This window comes from Varanus komodoensis, unplaced genomic scaffold (genome assembly GCF_004798865.1).
Source record: "Varanus komodoensis strain SLA01 unplaced genomic scaffold, ASM479886v1 scaffold13_3, whole genome shotgun sequence".
In the NCBI taxonomy this organism is placed as follows: domain Eukaryota; kingdom Metazoa; phylum Chordata; class Lepidosauria; order Squamata; family Varanidae; genus Varanus; species Varanus komodoensis.
The window spans coordinates 7,624,771-7,645,646 of NW_025335409.1; the positions used below are offsets into that span (position 1 = coordinate 7,624,771).

The 20,876-nt window shown below is 40.7% G+C and overlaps 1 protein-coding gene across 5 annotated transcripts in view; it reads left to right on the top strand.

The window, feature by feature from the left end:
- The window catches only part of LRRK2 (leucine rich repeat kinase 2), a 93,715-nt gene that overhangs the window by 52,694 nt on the left and 20,145 nt on the right, over positions 1–20,876 (top strand). For all 5 annotated transcript variants that reach the window (XM_044423221.1, XM_044423222.1, XM_044423223.1 and 2 more), the window contains 12 exons: positions 658–839; positions 1,551–1,780; positions 3,563–3,690; positions 5,341–5,559; positions 7,704–7,905; positions 9,996–10,084; positions 12,560–12,747; positions 12,956–13,110; positions 16,079–16,225; positions 16,361–16,552; positions 16,774–16,920; positions 18,906–19,006. In XM_044423221.1, the coding sequence (XP_044279156.1) occupies positions 658–839; positions 1,551–1,780; positions 3,563–3,690; positions 5,341–5,559; positions 7,704–7,905; positions 9,996–10,084; positions 12,560–12,747; positions 12,956–13,110; positions 16,079–16,225; positions 16,361–16,552; positions 16,774–16,920; positions 18,906–19,006 (1,980 nt within the window). The remainder of the gene's footprint in view (positions 1–657; positions 840–1,550; positions 1,781–3,562; positions 3,691–5,340; positions 5,560–7,703; positions 7,906–9,995; positions 10,085–12,559; positions 12,748–12,955; positions 13,111–16,078; positions 16,226–16,360; positions 16,553–16,773; positions 16,921–18,905; positions 19,007–20,876) is intronic.

Genomic DNA, 20,876 nt, shown 5'->3' on the forward strand with positions numbered 1-20,876 from the left:
GAGGAGGGGACTGAAGAGGCTTTGCCAACCGTGGATGGATCATTTGCCACTTTTAGTATTCCTGAGGGAGGGGGCTGTGTGAGTACGTGAGGGTGTCTTTTGAACCTGTAGATCTTTTTCTTCTGGGACTGCAGATAGATCCAGAAGAAATCCAGGTTTATAGATCCATATTTCTTCTGGATCTGTAGATCATTTTAGAGAGATAGCTAGGAGGTAATCACAAAGCCCAGGATTTCCAGGGTGGTATTGGAGGGGAATTTGGACACCATTTAAACATCTCTTCAAGGGTAGCATAATGTCAAGGATCAAGCATAAAAACAAGTACACTGGCACATTCATGGAAACATGTATTGCTACAGGTGGAAGGGAGAGATGATGTCTTTTAAATTATTTTAAATTATTTAGCTGTTCCAAATTGTAATTTATTCACAGGAATAATGTAGTGATTACTTTGTAAATTGGTGCACCATTTTAAAGAATATAATCCTGAAAATGGTAAAATAACTAATAATTGACATATGAAAATGAGACTAAAATATATATAAATATATATATTTGTTCCCATTAGCTACTTAGATTATATTCTTGAATTTACACGTATTATACGATTGCAAGAAAAAATCATTTTACTAATACTCTGCTGTTTTCTCTCTCAAGATTCCTCCTCAGATTGGCTTCCTTGATAACTTGACATCTTTTGATGTAAGTTACAATTCAGATTTAAGATGCTTTCCCGATGAAATGGGAAAGCTCTCCAAAATCTGGGACCTTCCTTTGGAAGGGCTGCATCTTAACTTGGACTTCAAACATGTGGGATGCAAAGCCAAGGATATTATAAGGTAAGTTTCCTGTCTAATTTCTCTTTCTCTCTCATTTTGTGAGTGAGTGAAATATGCTGGACTGTTTAAAAAAGATAGGACTGGATTCTCCTTACAAGCCAAAAGACAGTCAGCTTCCTCATATCTGTTTCCTTATATGAAACTAGACAGGTATTACTAATAAAGAATTGAAGCGTTGCTTTGTTGTCATTTTTATTTTTTGCAGCGCTTGTTCACAAGATATTTAACTTTCAGAATGAGTTTCTTTGTCCATATTCACATGTAACAATAGAACAAGCCTAGGTGATCCTTGGGCTCAAGCAATCCCCTCTTTTCCTCAGGCATGGCACACAGGGGATGTCCAGAAACTTTCACTTCTTCCTCAGGCTAACCAGAACTTAGTATTATGTTCAAACCTAGATCAGCTTTGGCTGTTGGATGTTATACGGATGAAATGAAATCAGCAGTGGTTAGTCCTAACGATGCATAGTTGAAACAAGCCAAGGTTTCATCTGTGTTTGGATAGATATGCTAAATTCTGGCTGGACTCAGACAGAAACTTCTAACTACTCCTTCCAGCCATGCCAGAGGGCAGTGGTGATGGAAGTGTATGACCAGGTGGAAGCCCTTATAAAAGTCTGTGTTTGAAGTGGAACAATTGCACACTAAATTCTGAAACAAACACTATCTATAAAGGGGTGTTTTTCTTAATGTTCATTTTCCATATCCCAGGTTTCTTCAACAACGTTTAAAGAAGGCTGTCCCTTATAACCGGATGAAACTCATGATTGTGGGAAACAGTGGCAGTGGTAAAACTACACTGCTGCAACAGCTAATGAGATGCAAGCGACCTGACTTGGGAATTCAGAATGCTACAGTTGGAATTGATGTGAATGACTGGAGGATTCCTGTGAAGGGCAAAGTAAAGAAAGAACTAGTATTAAATGTCTGGGACTTTGCAGGTATTTCCTCATATTGATGTTTCATATAGAGTCAAACTGAAAGATCTTTGTGTTCTTATGGCCATTCACATATGCAGGGTCACAACTGGTTTGAGATCTGCTATGCTTCTCCCTTTTGCCAATCCCACTGCACATCCTGTTTTTAAGATCCAGTAAAGGTAAGCCAAAACTGCTCTGTCATTTCCTCAGTAGTATTGTGTGGTCTGGGCCCATGTGGTCCAGGCCCTGAGCAAGCCAGGAGACTGGAAAGTGAGTCCTGTGGTTAGCAAGCAAAGACACTACACTGGGGTGGGCAATTTCAGAAAGTCTGGGGCTGATGGGCTGCAGTCTATAGGCACCCTCACAATACAACTTTTAAAGGAAAAATAACTTCTGTAACTGCTATGGATCAAATTTAGCTCATTTGCAAGCTAGATGTAACCCCTTTGGTGCTCCATAACAGCTATGGATGTCATTCTCCACGCTCACTTTTTTAAAAGATTTGTTTCAAGAACCCTGAATTCAGTGAAGTGACAGTGAGTGGCAAGGAGCACATGCATCCTACTAGTAATGCATTGCCCGTTCCTACACTGCACACTCAGTACCTTGTCCAAACCAATTTGCAGCAGTTCATCCAAAGGATCATTAGTAGACTTTTGGTGACCCAAACTATCACATGGGAGCATTTGGAAATATGAAAAATGCAAGAGCTCATTCAACAAATATAATGAATAGCGCTTGGCAGGCTTGGTAGGTGAGGTATTAAAACTGGGTTAGCAGTAATGGATAATAAATTGCTGACCTAGATATAAAGATAATTGTCAGATTCCAAAGAGTGTCTGTGTGCACATGAGAGAACAATTACCTAAGGCCAAACCCTCATTTTCCCTTTTTCCATTAGTTGACAATGCTGCTAAACATACAAGGCACTTTGCAGTATTAAAATGAACTTCTTCAGCAGAGGTAAGCGCTGCAAAGGAAAAGGAAACAGGAGCCCTTCACTGGAGCTTGAAAACATGTGCATAAAAGCGCAGATCAGGTTATTTTTCTAAACACCCGTCAAAAGTTTCAGGGCTGAACTCTCTTCTGCTTTATCTGAGCTCTCCCAGCATGTGCATCTGTGAGAGGAAATACTGTGGTGAACAGTGTTCTGCTCTGTGGTGCTGCCTTTTTTTGTCAGTCTAAAACGGGTGGACACGTTGTGGCCCTCCTCATATTTTGGCTTCAGCTCTCACCAGCCTGAGGCAGCCTAGCTAGCATTCATCGGGTTTGTAGCCAAAGCATCTAGAAACCCATTAATTGTCCATACCCGGCCTAAAATGATCTTAACTATTTTTGTGAAATTAAACAGTAGAAAAATGTCTGATAATGAATAACAGTTTTCAGTGACCCAAAAGGTAGAAGGGCCAGGTTTGTATGACACAGCATGGTTCCTCATGCATTATTTAACCCATGATGAGCTGTAACATCCACAGTCATTGTTTTGGATATCCAGCTCTACCTCCCACTCAGGAATTGTCATGTCTTGTGAGCCAGTGTAGGTTATGTGAGGGTTACACAAGCCTTGCATAACCCATGGTCTGTTCTGAGGTTGTGTGAAATTTTTCTAACTCTCAAACGACTCTTGGTTCATACCGCAACACATTCCCAGGGTGGGATAGGCAAAAAGGTGGCAGCATGCATCCTGCAGGCACTGCAGCCTCCCCATGGATTAACTGACCCATGATGGCTTGTCATGTCACATGAACTGGCCCAGAGAAAAATAAAACAAGTGTATAATGAAAACATACTGTTATTATTCAGGACAGGAGGAATTCCACTGCTCTCACCCCCACTTCATGACCCAGAGAGCTCTGTACCTTGCTGTCTATGACCTTAGCAAAGGAGAGACTGAAGTGGATGCTATGAAGCCATGGCTGTTTAATATCAAGGTATATAAATCTTGAAAGGCTCGTGTTGCACGGAGTTTGTGTCTCAGTCTGTGATCTTATGTAATGTTTATGAACATAGTGCAAAGGTCTTCTGATTTTTTTTCCAGTGGCCTTGGCTCTTTCAGGTTGGTTCCAAGACCATCCTTGTGTCACTATCTCACTTTTAGCCCTGTCCAGGTATTATACCTGGATACAAAACAGCAGTGTATGTAAGGGTCATAGAGCCATGCCAGTCATGGATATTTGGTATCCCTAGAAATCTTTTGTTGAGCAGGAAGGTCAGATAGGGGCTCTCTGCATGTTTGTATGAGCACAACTAGAATCTTCCATGAATCAAAGCTTTGCCATGAACTCACACAGAAGCTTCCTCCAGAATGATTGAATCGGTGCTGGATGGTCAGAGATAGAGAGATGCAGCTGGCATGCACAGAAAGTTGACGTCAATGCCAGTATGTGTGCTCTTGCACCTTTACACTTGTCTCTGATTCCTGTTCTGTCTCTACAGCTTCTGAGTATTTGACTCAAACAACAGAGGGTCACCAAGGAAATGCTGAATACTATACACAATAACTTCTCCCAAGATTTGGGAACTTCTTTTCAACAATCACTTCTTAGGGAAAATGGAGGAAGATTGAAAATGTGGGCCAGCGGGGAAAACTTGAGCACTTAAGCGTGCTTTCATAGATGTGTCTTTCAGCCTTGCCCAGAAGCTTATTCTAAGTTCCATAATGAAAGTACAGGGTATGTTTAGCCTAAGAAGAGGCAATTTAAGGGCAAAAATTACAGTAGTCTTCAAGTATCTGAAGGACCGTGACATTAAAAATGGACCAGCATCAAGGTGGGCATGGTTAAACACCTGCTGAGAGTTTCCTAGAAAGAGGAGTTGCTTCTTCTCTTGATCATTGTAAGATGTCTCTTCCCCTTGTGCTTGCTCTGGCCCAGACAATGGTGTTGCTGAGTAGAAGCAGTAGATACCATGGCCTATTTACTTATTAACCCTCTGTGTGTCAAGCAAATGCTAACATTGATGAGAAAAAGGAGAATGAGCACCACTGGTGGTAACAGTGGTGAGAAAATAGACCCAGTGAGGAAGGGACCCTTTTAGGGTGTCTAGTCAAGGGACCTTGAAAACCTGGTCCACAATTTCTAATCTTCCTTTGAATTTTGCAAAGATAAGGGAAGTGCTAGTCTCATTCTAAGTATGAGTGTCCTGCGGCCTTCCAGATGTTGGGCCACTTTTCATTGTCTCTGACCATGGATCATGCTGGATGGGGTTTATGGGAATTTGAGTCTAAGAACATCTGGAAGGCCAGCATTTCCATACTTACCCGACACTTACCCAACCTCTACTAGGAAGGGAGAATGCACCCAAGAATTCTCCATAATGGACAAGGATTCAGTAGTGACCTCTTAAGGATTCCTTGGCTGGTGATGGAATCAAGCCTTGAGACCAAGGCATCTGAAAGCCTTTGGCTTAAATAGCTGAGATGCTTTTCACATACTAACAGTCACTGCTGAGAACCCACTGCAGGAGGGGTTGTGTAAAATGAGCACCAAGGTGGTCCAAGACAGGAAAACCACCCAATATATGCATGTCAGATATTGGATAAGTGTTCTAATCCAAGCACTGTCATCAATCATGCTTTGCAGGCCAGAGCATCATCATCACCTGTGATCCTCATTGGTACTCATGTGGATATCTCTAGTGAAAAACAGCGCAAAGCTTGCATCAGTAAAATTGCCAATGAACTGATGAATCAGAGGGGCTTTCCAGCAATCCGAGACTGTCATTTTGTGAATGCTACAGAAGAATCTGATGCTATGGCCGAACTTCGAAAAACCATTATTAAGGAGAGCCTGAATTTCAAAGTAAGCTGTGTAACTTTTTAGAAAAATGTATACTCACTTAGGAAAGTTTTTAACTGATTGATTTAGTACTTCATTCTCTAAAGGATTTGTGTTTGTTATCAAACCTTTATGGTGTTATCAATCATAGTTACCACACAATTTCAGTGTGAATTCTTCAGGGTCCTCCATATGAATGTGTTGTTCTTTTCAATGTGCAAAAGCAGTTTACCATAAAATCCTCATCTCATTTCCTTGCAACAAAAGGTGGTTCATAAATTGTCATTTTACAGGTAAAGGTTGATGAGAAATGTGATCCAAGGCATCTTAGGAAAGGAATGTGTGAGAAGAGAGGCATCTAATATTAGTATTGTGTCACATGGGTAGTCTAACAAATCAGTAAAATAAATCATGCAGATATATAAGATGGTTAAATTTGCATGATTTAAATTTTCTCTGGTTTCCTGTTAAGATGTAGCTGTTACTGGGATTTCCCAGTGAGATTGATTTCCTCTGTGTGTGACACTTAGAATCCAGATAGCTCTTGTTTAAGTCCATGACATTGTGGGAAGCTGCATTGTTATGCCTTAAAGATTACTCCAGCACAATTAGATATTAGGGACAGGTGAAATAAGTGAAATAAACAGAATTAAATGTAAGTCCAATGGTCTAAGTAAATATAAGATAATAAAAGCATGTTATTAAAAGTGGTTTCTAAAGCTGCTTGTTCCAGTGGATTCTATGACGCTTGAAAGATAACATGCATGGTCTGGGCTTAGGATGGTGGACTAGTTTGAACAGAAAAAGATGCTTCAGAATTCCTTTCTTTTCATCTCTTAAAGAACTGGTGCAGACTTAAGCGTTTAGTAACCTTTTGCTTGCATGAATGTGACCATCAGTGCAGCTGTAAACCTTAACCAAGGTTAAGGGAGCAGGAATGGGCGAAGGGTGTGCATTCTTCCTTACCCATTTCATTTGTCCAATTGTCTATATTCCTCCCCATCCAGTGCCCACTCATTGGTCAGGGTTCATATTCATGATTGCACAAAAGTGATGGCTAGTTCAGGAATAATGGCTGAAGACAGGAAGGGACATGAAAGCTGCAGCAAGGCACACTCCCACAGCCTGCTTATTAGATTTAATCACTATTTGGCAGTTCTATAAATTGTTGAGTAATTCGCCCAATTTCATATTTCCAGATTGAAAAATCCAACCCACATATTATTTGCCTCCAATCTGTTTCTCTACTGTGGCACCCACCACGTGGAGTAATATGCCCACTGTGCGCTGGGGTCTCTAGAGCGAAGTGCTCTCACCAGTAACCAAGACACAGTTTGCCAAAACATCTCCTGACTCTATTTCCACCTCCCTCAGTAATTTAAATTTTAATTTCCTGGCTGCTAGCACTGCCAGCTACTCCTTACTGTTTTAATGAGTTTTCATTATTTTACCACTGTTTTATTTATCAGTTTCATAGCGTTTTATCACATTGTTTTTATCCTGAGAATCACTTTGGAATCACCATCATTATTATTTTAAAGAAAAGCACTATAGACATTCTCTGGAATGAATGAATGTGGGATGACTTTTGCAACCCTGAAATTTCTTTTCCAGGTCAGATGTCAAGCTTCATAGTAGGTTACGGTGCTAGGAGGAAAGTCTCTCTCCCTTCCCTTCAGGCCAGCTGCTTTGCCTGCAAGCCTGCCCTGCTGACACCTTGGTTAGCATTCCTGGTGCCAGGCTCACAGCTTTAGTAGCACTGGTGATTAGGGAGTGGGGTCAGATAGAGGGCATCCCTTAGTCTGCTGCTGGCACAAAGGTAAATGGATGGAGATTGATAGCAATGAGTCTGAGAGTGACATCATGGGGATGGAAGGTGAAGAATTATATCCTGTTGCACTCCCAGTAACACTGAGGATGTAATAGAGTTGAATAGAATTTGGAACTGGGACCAGTTTGAACCCAGCTACTGGGGAATCACTGTATATTGAGCCGCCCCGAGGCTTCATTGTGATGGGGGCGGCATAAAAATGTTATATATATATATATATATATATATATATAGATAGATATATAGATATAGATATATTCCAAGCCAAGCTGAAAAAGTCTGACCCATCTCTGAGGCGTTCATTAAAATACCTGAACAAAATACATTTGTTCTACAGATCAGAGACCAGCCAGTGGTTGGGCAGTTAATTCCAGACAGCTATTTGGAACTTGAGAAGAGAATTTTGGAGGAGCGCACCAACGTTCCAACTGAATTTCCTGTGATCGACCAGAAACGGTTGTTGAAATTGGTGCAAGAAAGCAACTTGCACTTGGATGAAAATGAGCTTCCCCATGCTATTCACTTTCTGAATGAATCAGGTAAAGCACTATTTCACTTAATGTGGTTCTTGGCCTACAATGCTCAGTGGTTACATGGAGCAGCCTGTTAGTGGTGAGTAGGCCAAGGGTAAAAGTGGCAGGGCTGAAAATGCCAGCATAGCTTAGGTCAAAGCCCTTACTGCCAGTGATGAATCATAAGGAGAGCTATGTCAACCTTTTAGAATGAGGGAGAACTGTATTAACATCCAGAAAATGACCAAATTATCAGTGGTTTGAGGAAAGAGGTTAGGACTGCATTGGGATCCCAGGCAGGCCTAATTTAGCTCCTGGGACTGGGTTAGGTATTTGTGCTGTTGTGATTGTGGAGGTGGTCACAAAATCTACTGGATATTTGAGCATTCCAGAAAACCTAATTCTGCAGAGACTGAGGAGTTACCATAGGGAGAGGATAAGAGACTTTTATTGTGAAGTCAAATTTGTTAATGCATATGGATCCAAGCTATAAAGGATTGTCCTCAAATAGTCTTGCACACCACAGCATGAGGGCAGAAATACAGAGTATACTAATAAGCACTTTTGTTAAATGTTTATGTGCCAGTCAGCAGCATAAACACAGAAGTGGGTGGGGATTTTACAAGTGACTGCTACCAAGTTCCCTGAAAATGCATACAGCCCTGCTAAAAGGGGCTTCATGGGCGATGGCACTTGCCTTCTTTGGCAGCCTACTTGGTGTCTCTTCATTTCTTTTCCACCAGCCGTCTTATTTATTTGCCAACAATTTCTTGTCACCCAGTGGAGTGTAGAGGAAGGAAGAATCAATAGAAATCACCTCCCTGCTTCCTCCGAAGGAGCATCCTATTAGTAGAGCTCTGATGGGAACTCTATGCTTACCTGTAGTGGGTAGTACTTTTCCAAGAGATTGTGCCTCTATGCTAAACTAGCAGATAAGCACAGCTGAGTCCCATTAAACAATTAAACTCTTAGATGTGCTCTTTTCTTCATCATTGCCTGAAATGTATGGAGCTTCTCTAGATTCTACCATGAACCATTGTGTCCATTTCCTTCTCTTGGAGACAAATACGCTTTGTAAGGCAGAAGGGAGATCTCTAGCTATGTTGGAAGTGAGATTGCAGAAGCTTCTGCCAGCGTGGACAATGGTCAGGAATGCTGAGAGATGAAGTCCAAAACATCTAGAGATCTACCTTCTGCACACCTTTCTCTTAGGTAAAGGACTCTGGATAGTGACCATAAGTAAGATACTTCCACTCATTTTGGCAAATTAAGAGTCAGCCTACCAGCCAGCACACATTAGAAGCAAAACTAAAACACAAAGTACAGAACAGAGCAATAAACTGAAATCCTAATTAAAACCAGTGATCATAAGAAGAACGATATGACTCATCACTCTGGGATAACAAATATAATTTTATAAATTGTGGGGTTATTCAAAATATGTTCAATTTAACCCCTAGGTAAATAAAACCACTGCATTTCCCTGCTAAGATAATAGACTGTTGCTGAGTGAGTGGGCTTCTAAAATTAAAACATATTTCAAAGTAATGCAAACTTTATAATGTGGGGAAATAAGACCATAAAACAACTAAAATATACCAAGTAAAAACAATTTTATGGAAATAATGGGCAATAGGCATGGCACTAGTATAAGAGACCTTTAGCATTATGCCAGTAGCACATGCTGGAGTGACCAAGTTTCCTGAAAAAGCCCATCACTTCAGCATGCACTATTGGCATTGCATTTGAATTGCATGTGTCAGCGCTTTGCCAGGTCTAGGCAATTGGTGCATCAAAATTAATGGATTCTTGAGAAATTTTCTTGGAACCTGCCATATTTCCCTCCTCTACCAATTTGTATCATCATCACCATCACCACCACATTTTCTTGCTAGCAACTGGGATTGCAGTAAAATAAGTTTCTGTTAGTTCCAAAAGCTGAGGGTTCAAATGAGTTGTTTTGTATCTTTGGATATAGAGCACACCTCTGTCTTACCTGGCAGCCACTTCCTATCCTATACTGAGCAAAAGACATTGTCACATTTTAACCAAGCCATGCTATTTTGTGTAGATACAAAATGTATTTATATATATTAATTGCAGTACTATCCACCCAGGTGTTCTGCTCCATTTTCAAGATCCAGCACTTCAGCTAAGAGATTTATATTTTGTTGACCCAAAATGGCTGTGTAAAATCATGGCACAGGTCAGTTCATGTGTTGTCCAGAATATGGACCTTTCTGTTGCACCTTTTTTCTTCATTCTGTTCTTAACCTAAACTTATTTTCACTGTTTGGAAGCACTAACTTCACATGTCTTCTGGCTCACTTTTCTTAACAGCTTTTCATTGGGGTTGAGCCTGGGAAAAGAAGGAATTGACATCATCATGGCACCTTACATATACAGGCAGTCCCTGAGTTACAAGTACAACCCATACTTACAGACAAACTGCCATAAAACCTATTAATTTTTTAAAATGACTGTAGAAATGGTGATCACCTAGAAAGAGAAAAAGTGAAATAGTAGAGAGGGAGGCTGCCGAAGCACAGCAGTGGCCAGGAGCAGCACTGGGCCTGCATGGCTGAACTTGCCAGTGCCACCATCCTGACTGCACCACTCCCGTTGTCACCAAGGGGGCTGTGCCAGCAAATTCCGGCATGCATTACAGGCCTGAAGTTGCTCCTGGTCATCCTTGCTGGGCCGGGCCTTTCTCCTCCGCTCCCAGTTGCTGCGTGAAGTGCAGCCTGGTCGTGACAGTGAGCCATTCCAGAATGTGGCATGGCCCAAGCATGCTGTGGCTCAACACCAGGCTTGCATGAAGAAGGTTCCTGGCTGTACCGGACATATACCATGCAAAGGTACTTTGCTGCACATGGTATAACCAGGCTACCATTTCACATTGTATGTTTTTCAAGAGATCGCAGGCTAATGAAGATCAGTTGAAGAAAATACAGAAATCTCTCATACTTACCAGATTCCCCTGTTTCTGGCAGTTACATAGGGTGTGCAGGGAGGAAGCGACCTGCTTCTTCATGTGGGCAGAACCAGTGGCTGATTCTCCTGATTGCTGCTCAGCTGCATTGTGTCTTGCACCCCACACTGGAAGTCACTCAGCTGGGCTGCTGTGGGCAGGTCTTTGGGAGCCCTTTCCCTCTGGTCTACTCCCTGGGCCGTGCAGAGGGCCTAACCTGCGGCTTCAGCAGTACCATTGCCAAGCTTCCCAAGTTACCCTCCCTGGCCTTCATGCTGTTTACTTTTCAAATTAGTCTCTGGCTGACAAGACTGGGAAGGAATTTCATGTCTGTCTCTGGCTTTTTTTTTAACCTTCTTCACAGCAACAAAATATGTAAGGTAAACATTGTTTCTTAATGGCATTGTTTTATTTCTGTCACAGCTTTTGTGGAGGCATTGGGCCAGGTATCTAGTGGGAGTGGGATTTCCTTAACAGAAATCCCTTCTGAGGTTCTTAGGGTGTTATGCCAAGAACCCAAATCAGCTTGGGACTTGCATGTCTGTTACATACCCACTTTTCAGGCAGACCCCACCCCATCAGTTTAGATTAGAGCTTCTTTTAACACAACATTCAACTTCCACTATGGAGAAATTTTCAGGGGCCATGTTCCCTTAGTGAGTGGGTCTGAAGATAAAATGGGACAAGGCCAAAAGGAAATGGGACAGGAAATGGGACCAAAAATGTTAACATATTGAATCTTAAAGTTCTTACTGAAAGTGACTAAAGTTTAGGAGAGGCATTTCAGCCTTTTGAAATGGGAACAAACATTGCACGAAGCTGGGAAACAATTACATGATTGGTGGTTGGGGGAACAGGTGGGCCAGAAAAAGGAATCCATCTGGGAAAACTTGGATGGCCAAATTCAGCTACCAAGCGACAAGAAGTTCTGCATTCCTGGTTTATGCCACAGTGGGGCCAATTATTCCTGCTACTCTGCTATTGTCTTTGTTATCCCAAAATGCAGGTTGTGATGGTGAATCCATCAGCAGTCAGGCTGCCCAATGAACAGATCCTTGGCCTATGCCAGGCTGCATTCTGTGAGCTGTAACCAATAACAGATGTGGCCTGGTTAACTATCTCAGCCTACCCAACTAAGAATGAAAAGAGACCTATGATGCAGGGTGAGCCTAGCTTTGCAACTGAAATGGCAGACATGCAGAACTATGAATTAGTAGCAGACAGTCTTCCTCCTGTGTTTCAGGGAAACTGTTTGCATTTTTAAAGCATTTGTATGAATATTTTTATTTTTGCTTGTCCTTTATGTATTTTTTTCTAAAAGGCACTTGAAAGTTTAAAACTCCACCTGGTGTAGGAACAGATTTTCTTATTGATGCCATGAATACCAGCCTGCCTATCTATCTATCTATCTATCTATCTATCTATTTATTTATTTATAACATTTCTATGCTGCCCCCATCGCGACAAAGCCTTGGGGCGGCTCACAACAAAAACATCACTGCCATCAACAGCCAACTTTGCAAGTTTAGATAATTTGTTAGTTTGCTTGTCATTTCCTCCAGTAAAGGAAAATTAGCGATAGATCTGGAATGAAAACAGTGAAGGTGCTTGCAGAACATACTTGTTGTTCTAAAGACATTATGTGTGACTTCACCCTTTAAAAAAAACACTTGCTAGAAATATTACACTGAGTTCCTTTTCCTCCCATAGATCTTAACAGTGAAGGCTGAAGGCTTTCCTAAGTACCCAAAGGGAATAATAAAACGCTCTGATGTAGAAAAATTCCTGCTAAAGAAAAGCAGATTTCCAAAGATTTACATGTATCAGTACTTCAAGCTTCTGGAGAAGTTCCAGATTGCACTGCCACTAGGAGAAGATCAGCTCCTCGTTCCAAGCAGGTAGACAAACACCTGAAAACATACCTATATCAAGCGTGTATAATTCCAGTGATTCATGACTTGCTTTCCTGGGGGAGGGGGTTGGAGTTCTCCATCAATCAGAATGGGGGAATGCTCAAAGGAGGTTCTCTTTGTCTACTTCAGCCACTGCCAACTCCTGCTGTCAGAAAGTTAATTTCAGGGGATTAATTTTTTTTTTTCCTTCCAGCTTGTCAGATCACCGACCTGTAATAGAGTTACCTCACTGTGAAAACTCAGAAATTATCATTAGACTGTACGAGATGCCATATTTCCCAATGGGTTTCTGGTCGAGGCTAATCAACAGGTTGCTTGAAGTGTCTCCTTACATGCTTTCAGGAAGAGGTACATTAATTTTCACCTTACTCCATCATTGCTTTTCTTCCAGTGAGCAGTGAAAACCTGATTAAATCTATTTCAAGGGTCCTGTAGGGGAAACACTGGCAGACTGATCGTCTACTCCCTATGCTGCATTGCTCTGCTATTGCGTTTTTGCTGCAAGTTCACTGATCTTTGTCACTATGTCTTTTCTGTTTAATTGGTGTTCCAGATTTAGCATGAGGGCTACAAGATGAAGGGCCAAACTATAAGTTACACTAAATTGGGAGTTTGAGTCTCACTCTTTTTTGTTCACTGGGATCTGTGCTTTCAAGTATCCTTGAATTGTTACGTTAAGAATGTTATCTGATCCAAGTCAGTCTACTTCAGGGAACCTGATTTGGCAGATAGGTCTGATGGATAAATATGTAAAAGCTGGAAGGAAGAGAATGGGGAAGCTTTATGCTGGAACTCAGGAACACAGAAGATACCAAGTGCTTTAGCAAGTTGGAATTCCACTGTTTGAATTTAGGTCAGAAATGCAGCTTAATATGTCCCTTGATGGTCTCTGGATTAGGTGATGGTCTGAGGCCACTTCTTAAAAATCTAGATAGTAACACAATCTTATTTTTTATATTTGAATGAGGGTGATTGTGATGATTTCACATTGGCCATTTATTGCTCCTCTCTAATGCTTTTACAAATGCTTGGCCTTCCTGCCTTTCATTTTCACCAAAGAGCAACTTGCAAACTGACTGCAAACAGTGTGGTAACAAATGCATTACTTGAAGGGTCCTTATTACTCATATCATGACTTAAGCTGCATCTAGGGAAGCAAGCATCACTGAACTCAGGAGAATTTCTTCTGCATTGACATGTATAGAATCACGCTCTCAGTCTTACAAATTGTTAAGCCATCAAACTAGCATTTATTTTTTGTCTACTGGTGGTTACAGTATACTCTTCTAAAATACATAATTCTCTTCTTCCTTCCATGGTGATACTGCCTGTAGAAGCTTGAGTATCTTGGAGGTGCTGATATAGCTGACTTGGGATCTTTTTCAGAAAGTTTTTGTTTACACTTAATTTATTCATTGCATTTTCTGTCTTATCTGTGATGTATTTTTACAGTGTATTCATGGAAGGAGGGACCAGAGAACATGCAGAAGTTCCTACATTCAGTCCTTTCATACTCAGTTAAAAAGGTTAAGATGAAAGGGGATGGGAAGTCCTTCTGCCCATGTCCCTTGAAAGCCACTGCAAGTCACAGGCACTTCAGAAGCTGTCTTTTACTGAATCAGAACATTGGCAGTCTAGCTCAGTATTGTCAACACTGATTGGCAGTCACTCTCCAGGATTGTAGACCCAAATTTTACCATGCTGGTGATCAGTCCAGAGACCTTCTGTATGCAGAGCATGTGTTTGACTCTCCCTTTGATCAAACAGTACTAAGGTAGTAGGGATGCCAGAGAAATCCACAATGGACTCAAACGAGCCCAGATTCCTCAGAGGCCACTCCACATTTTCCTAGGTTTTGTAGCATGTGTCGAACTTGCAGACCAGTTCTTCATTTTGCATATTTTTGCACAAATTAGATTAGAAAAATATGCGGAATACCAAACAGTATTGAGAAATGTTCATATCTCCCATATGGGACCAGGATACATGAAGGAACGTCTCCTTCCTTATATGCCATCACACCCCTTAAGATCTATGGGAGAAGCCCACTCCGGGAACCCTCTCTAAGAGAGGTAAAAAGGTCATCACCTCGGAGTAGGGCCTTCTCTGCTGTGGCGCCCAGACTCTGGAATGTACTCCCCAGAGAGATACACCTGCCACCAAGTTTATACTCTTTTCAGTGCCAAACTAAAACCTTTTTATTTAAACAGTATTTTAAAATTTAATAGTTTTTAAGTTTAGTCGCTCTGTTTGTTTTGTGATTTATTGTTTTGTTCTGTTTTAGTATATATTGAAATTGTTGTTTTAATTGTCTTTTTAAATATTGTAAGCCATCCTGAGCTCTTGTATAAGGATGGCATACAAAAGCTTTTTATATGTGTGTGTGTGATGTGAAAATTTGCATTTTCAGAAGCATTACATTGAGCAAATATGCACAGATGCATTTGTGCATATTCTAAGTCTATAAATAGGCAGACAAAAATTACCTTTTTCTCCATCCACTTATGAGCTGCATGAGCAAATACTCCATCCTGGTATAAATTTTCTATACACTTGGCATAGGAGAAGAAAAGGAATGCCTGAAGCTGCCCACTCCAATTTGCCTACAGCACAATTGTGTAATGTCCATTCAAAAGTACCTCACATTGAGTTTAGTTGACCTTACTTCCAAGTAATACAGGATTGCAACCTTCAAAAGAATAATTTAAGGCCCAATCCTATGCATGCTTAGAAAGAAAGAAGTCCTACTACTGGCAGCATTGATATTGTTTATTTATTTACTTTCGGTTGTTAATTTATCAGGTTGTATTTGGTCATGTTGGGTACAATTTTATGTAATTTTATTATATGAAATGTTTTAACAATTTACTAATTTTATTGTTTTTATCTGTTTTATTGATTGCATTTATGTGCTAGTTCCAGCATTTGTAAGCTCCCTAGAGAACCTTCAGGTAATAGGGTGGCAAAGAAGTAGAAATAAATAAATAAATAAAATGCATAGGCTCATGCCCTTAATGAGTTCTAGATGAGCTTTAGTATTAACATTTTGATGACCCAGTATGTCACAATTTAACTGTTCAGCTAAATGGGGCAGTGGGTATGGGCAGTATTATAAGATTATATTACTTGCAGTAAGATTACATTACTTGCAAATATGGTGACTGTGGCATTTACACTTTACACATTCATACAATAGTATTCTAAAATCATTGCAATGCATAGATAAGAGGACTGTATATTTTTTTAAATATCCAGTTTACCTTCATAGCAGGGAAATAACCTTACAAAGCAATCCTTTTTCTCTCTTTGTCTGTAGAACGAGCTCTTCGCCCTAACAGGATGTACTGGAGACAAGGCATATATTTGAACTGGTCCCCAGAAGCCTATTGCTTGGTGGAATCAGCAGTTTTTGAAAATAACCAAAACAGTTTCCTAAAAATCACTGTGCCTTCTTGCAGAAAAGGTTAACCTCTCATCAGAACCTATTGGGTGATGGTGGCTTTTGTCAGATTTTCTACGTAAATGAAATCTGTAATATATTTATAATGGTAGGTGTAGCACTTCACCATTCTGATAACATGTCCATGGCTCCTTTTAGGTTGCATCCTCTTGGGGCAAGTTGTTGATCACATTGATTCTCTTATGGAAGAATGGTTTCCTGGCTTACTGGAAGTAGATGTATGTGGTGAAGGAGAAACACTCTTGAAAAAATGGGCATTGTATAGTTTTGAGGATGGTGACGAACATCAGAAAATACTGCTTGATGATCTACTTGAAAAAGCCGAAGAAGGTATGTTTAGTGTTTTAACAAGGCTATCCTGAAATACTTTTTCACTTGCAAATAAATTCTGTACTTCTGTATTCATCAATATTTTAGTATTTTCAAGACCCAGTAATAGTCTGATTGGTTATATTCACCTGGCTGGCAAATGCTGAGAGTTAATGGAATAATGGTACGCTGTATTCTGTCACAATCTATTGTACTTCTATGTGTTTGTTTATCCCACACAGGTGATCTCTTGGTAAATCCAGATCAGCCCAGATCAACTGTTCCAATAGCTCAGATTGCTCCAGACCTGATCCTGGCTGATTTGCCTAGAAATATCATGTTGAACAATGATGAACTGCAGTTTGAACAAATTCCAGAATTTCTTCTAGGTAACTTTTCTTGTTCTTTGTCCTGAAACTAGAAAGAAGAAGAGTCTTTATATGGCTTAGCAAATTTCTTAAACATTAACCAATGTGCTGTGGCATATACCTTCATGATCAAAGACCTATGTTTGTTTAAATTAAGCAAGGAATCCAATACATTGTCAATCATTTATTAATATTTCCATGAAGAGTGCAGGATATTAAAGCAGAACATATATACCTCGCAACCACTTTTTGTGTTGTTTAATTAAAAAAAATGAAATACTATTCAGTCAAGTAATGCATACTTGATTCAGTGTGCCACTCAAAAACAGTCTGTATGGTCAAGGCTGTAATCCTATACCTGTACCAATAGGAGCAAGCGCCATTGAATTCAGTGGCCATTACTTTTATGCATAGGATTAAACCTTTTGATCTACCTGATTCACAAGTTGGGGGAGGGGGGGCAGTCAGATGTCATGCTCCTTACCATCTGCAATAAGCCATGGTTGATTGGTTTTGCAAATAGTCCACTGAGCACCAGGCTGATGTTCAGGTTCTCCATGGACTGTTCTCCCCTTCTTTCCCTCTTAGTCTTCCACCAGTATCCCTTCATGGCAAGATCAGCTTGTCCATCTCCCTTGCTTTGATCACAAGCCATTTTTGATGCACTGTGGCTTCCTCCCTCCTTACCCTGTTCCGACAGCCAGTGACCGCTTCTGACTTCTGAAGTGACCAAGTGGAACAATAGAGCAGCTCTCCCTGGTTGGAAACCTGTTATTTTTTTAAAAAAATGTTGTACTCCTAATGGGCACAACTTTTTTGTTACTTTGTTTTCAAAACATTTTCTATTCAGACTTCAAGTGTAGAGACCTATGCTTCTGCGCCTCCAAATAGACCTCACCTGGGGAGAGTCCAGTTGCATGTTGTCAGGTTATAGCAGATGTCAACCCTTGAAATTGACTCAGAGATACTCCAAGAAGAGTTAAAAGGCATCAGCGGCAACTTTGCTTTCCCCTGACAGGCCAGAAGGCAAGCTGTCAAGGCAAAACAAAGGCATGAGGAATGCTTACTTGCAAAAAAGGGGCGGAGTGATTTTTACATCCCCTTCATGGTTAGAGCATCATCTTTTTCTTTTTAGCCCTGACCTTTCTCAGACAGTTAGCATTCCTCAGACAGTTAGCATTTTCCCCAAGACTCCCGATGCTTGGAAAAGTACAAAAGTGCATCCCACCCACTTTATAAAGGGGATTTGACCAAGCAGTGGGTAACAATGACAACCACCTGTGGGTGAAACAACCACTACAACAGCTGATAGGTTCTGTGGATGAAATGGTCAATGGTTGGATGGCATAATAATCTACTGTGGCTAGATACCTGTGATGGCTCCAAGTCTCTCGGTGTATATGTAGCTACAGTCTTTAACAGCCCAGTTTGTATTCTTACGTGATTGATTTGAGTTGGCTGGCATTTTTGCCATGACCACAAAATTGCCATTGAGTGTGCTCCTGCTTAAATCACATGGGACTGTTTTAGTGTGGTGCTCTCTATTGCAATGTGTTTGTAACTGAGAATGCAAATGATGCATTGGCCACATGCACCATGCCGGTGAGCGGATGTAACAAAAAATAGCGGCTATGTGCATCAGCCACGCATGTTGCTGGCATGTATGATTTTTTCAAATAAATTGGCACTGGTTGACACATATATGGGGAGAATGAGGCTTTCGCTAGCAAACTTCCTGATGCAAACATGAAGATAATATTTTAACATATAGCCTTTTCATTCACAGAGGAATAAAATACTAAGTTTGAGTATATTAATGTAATGATTAATTTGTTGAGCCCTAATTTGTTCACTTGTGCATTGATTGCTACTTGAATGTTATATGGAGGAGTAGCTGTATCTAGAACACAGAGATATAATTTTTCAGAATGTTTGGAAAACAGATCCAGTCAAACTCTGCGAAGCCTCATAATCCATTTATTTTTAATATTTTGCTTGTGGAAAAGGTGATGGTGGATTTGGATCTGTGTACCGTGCATCTTATGGTGGAGAAGAAGTAGCTGTAAAGATTTTTAACAAGCACACATCTCTTAGGCTTCTAAGACAAGTAAGTAAATGGCCTAGCTTTTTCTTGAGCCAGTTTGCATAACGGGCCAACACTGAGGAATCAGTAAACCAAACCACCCTGTTTCAGGGAGAAATATTAACTGAGGCTTTAACACTTCACCTTCAGCTGTGTAAGCCCAGTCTGGACAGGGCTTCCTCTACCTGAAGTATATTTGGATCATTCTAACAATATAAATGCAAGCAAACAGCAGAGAGGAGTGTTAAATCCTTCCTGCTCCTCGCTCTAGTTTCTGTATCATTGGTCCTGTGCATAATACACAGTAAAATAAATTAAAAGGCATAGCTGTTGGCCATGTTTGTAAAATATCACATGTTTTGGGTTTCAGCTTTCCGCCTGGATGCCCAGATCATGATAGTTCCCAGGGATACTTTTGATTAGCTTAGGCTGCTAGTATATCAGCTGTGCCCTTTTCTGTAGCAGAGGGACTTAACTCATGCCTTACAAGTGTCCAGATGAGACTGCTGTCATGTACTGTAAGAGGGAATACCTTTGAACAGTTTTATAGAAATGCTTTCAAAATATCACTGCCCAAATATTAACGGCACCTAACCAGGTGGAATATGTGACTCCAGTACTGTTTCATCTTCAGTGGTTGCCAGTTTACCTCTGAGCCCAATTCAAAGGGCTGGTACTCACCTTCAGAGCTCTAAATCAGGGGTGATGAGCCTCAGGACAAATTCAGCTTGGGGCCCCAGTCTGGCCTTTCTGGTTTCTACAAATGGCCATTCTTTTTTCCCTGGGCACAGATGGTTTGGTGGTTTTCAAGCTTTTGATATTTTCTCCAATTCTAATTGGCAGTAAGACCTTTAAGCTAAAATTTATTTTTTTTTAAATTTGACCTCATCTATCATCCCCCCTAAATAGCGTAGAACTAAGGCACTTCAAGGATCACCTTCTCTTCTGGCTGAAATTTGGCATACTTATATGAAAAACAGGGCCTTTGTAGCATTGCCACTGGTGCAGCTAGGGCTGAACCTTGGGGTCAAGTCCAGGGCCTCAGAGCTCAAGGAGCCCCACAGCCACCCAGAGAGTGACCGATGATGGGACAGTGGCAACCAGAACTGGTGTCAGTACATGGGTGAGCATGGGCCTGCTGGGGCACACCAGGCTGGCTTTTGCATCTTTTCTTCTTATGGAAAAAATACTGTCAGGGAGCTGGGGAGCTGGATATGCAGATACTGATTTCAATATTCTTACTTTAAAACAATGTTAAATATTATTTATTTATATTAATATAGAAAAGATAATATTATCCACCCTCCCTCCATCACAACAAAATGATGCCTGCTCCCAAGTCAATGTGTTGAGCATCATGGCAGGAAAAAAAACCAAATTCTATTTCATTCTTATAGTCACAGGGACTCTTTGATTTCAGTTAGTTTAAAATGCGGAACTGCTTATGTTTGAAACAACCCTTTTTCAGAAACAATCAGAGTTGGCACAAAGGTTTTTGTTTTGTGCTCCAGCATATTAGGAATGTAGTTGCAGTTGTACCCCATGTAATAGTAATTGTGGGGAGAAGGGAAGTAATACACATGGCTCTCTGAAGCCAGTCCCTTCATAAAACCATTAACTCCAGAGTGTAAACTTACCAGCCCACACCACAGAATGTTTCTGCAACAGGATGCTCTCCCTTAGAAGGCCTGCCTGGCCAGGTCATGTTACTTTTCCTTGCATGTTAAAGCGGTGGCTGTTGCGGAAGGCCTTCGGGGGTTGTGCAGCGTGACCGTGAATCCTGCTTCAATTATCCTTTTCTGCTGTGGTTTTGGGGTTGTTTTGATCAAGGTTTTTATTTACAATATTTGGTTAAATATTACAATTTTATGTTTATATTTTAAATTGCAAAACC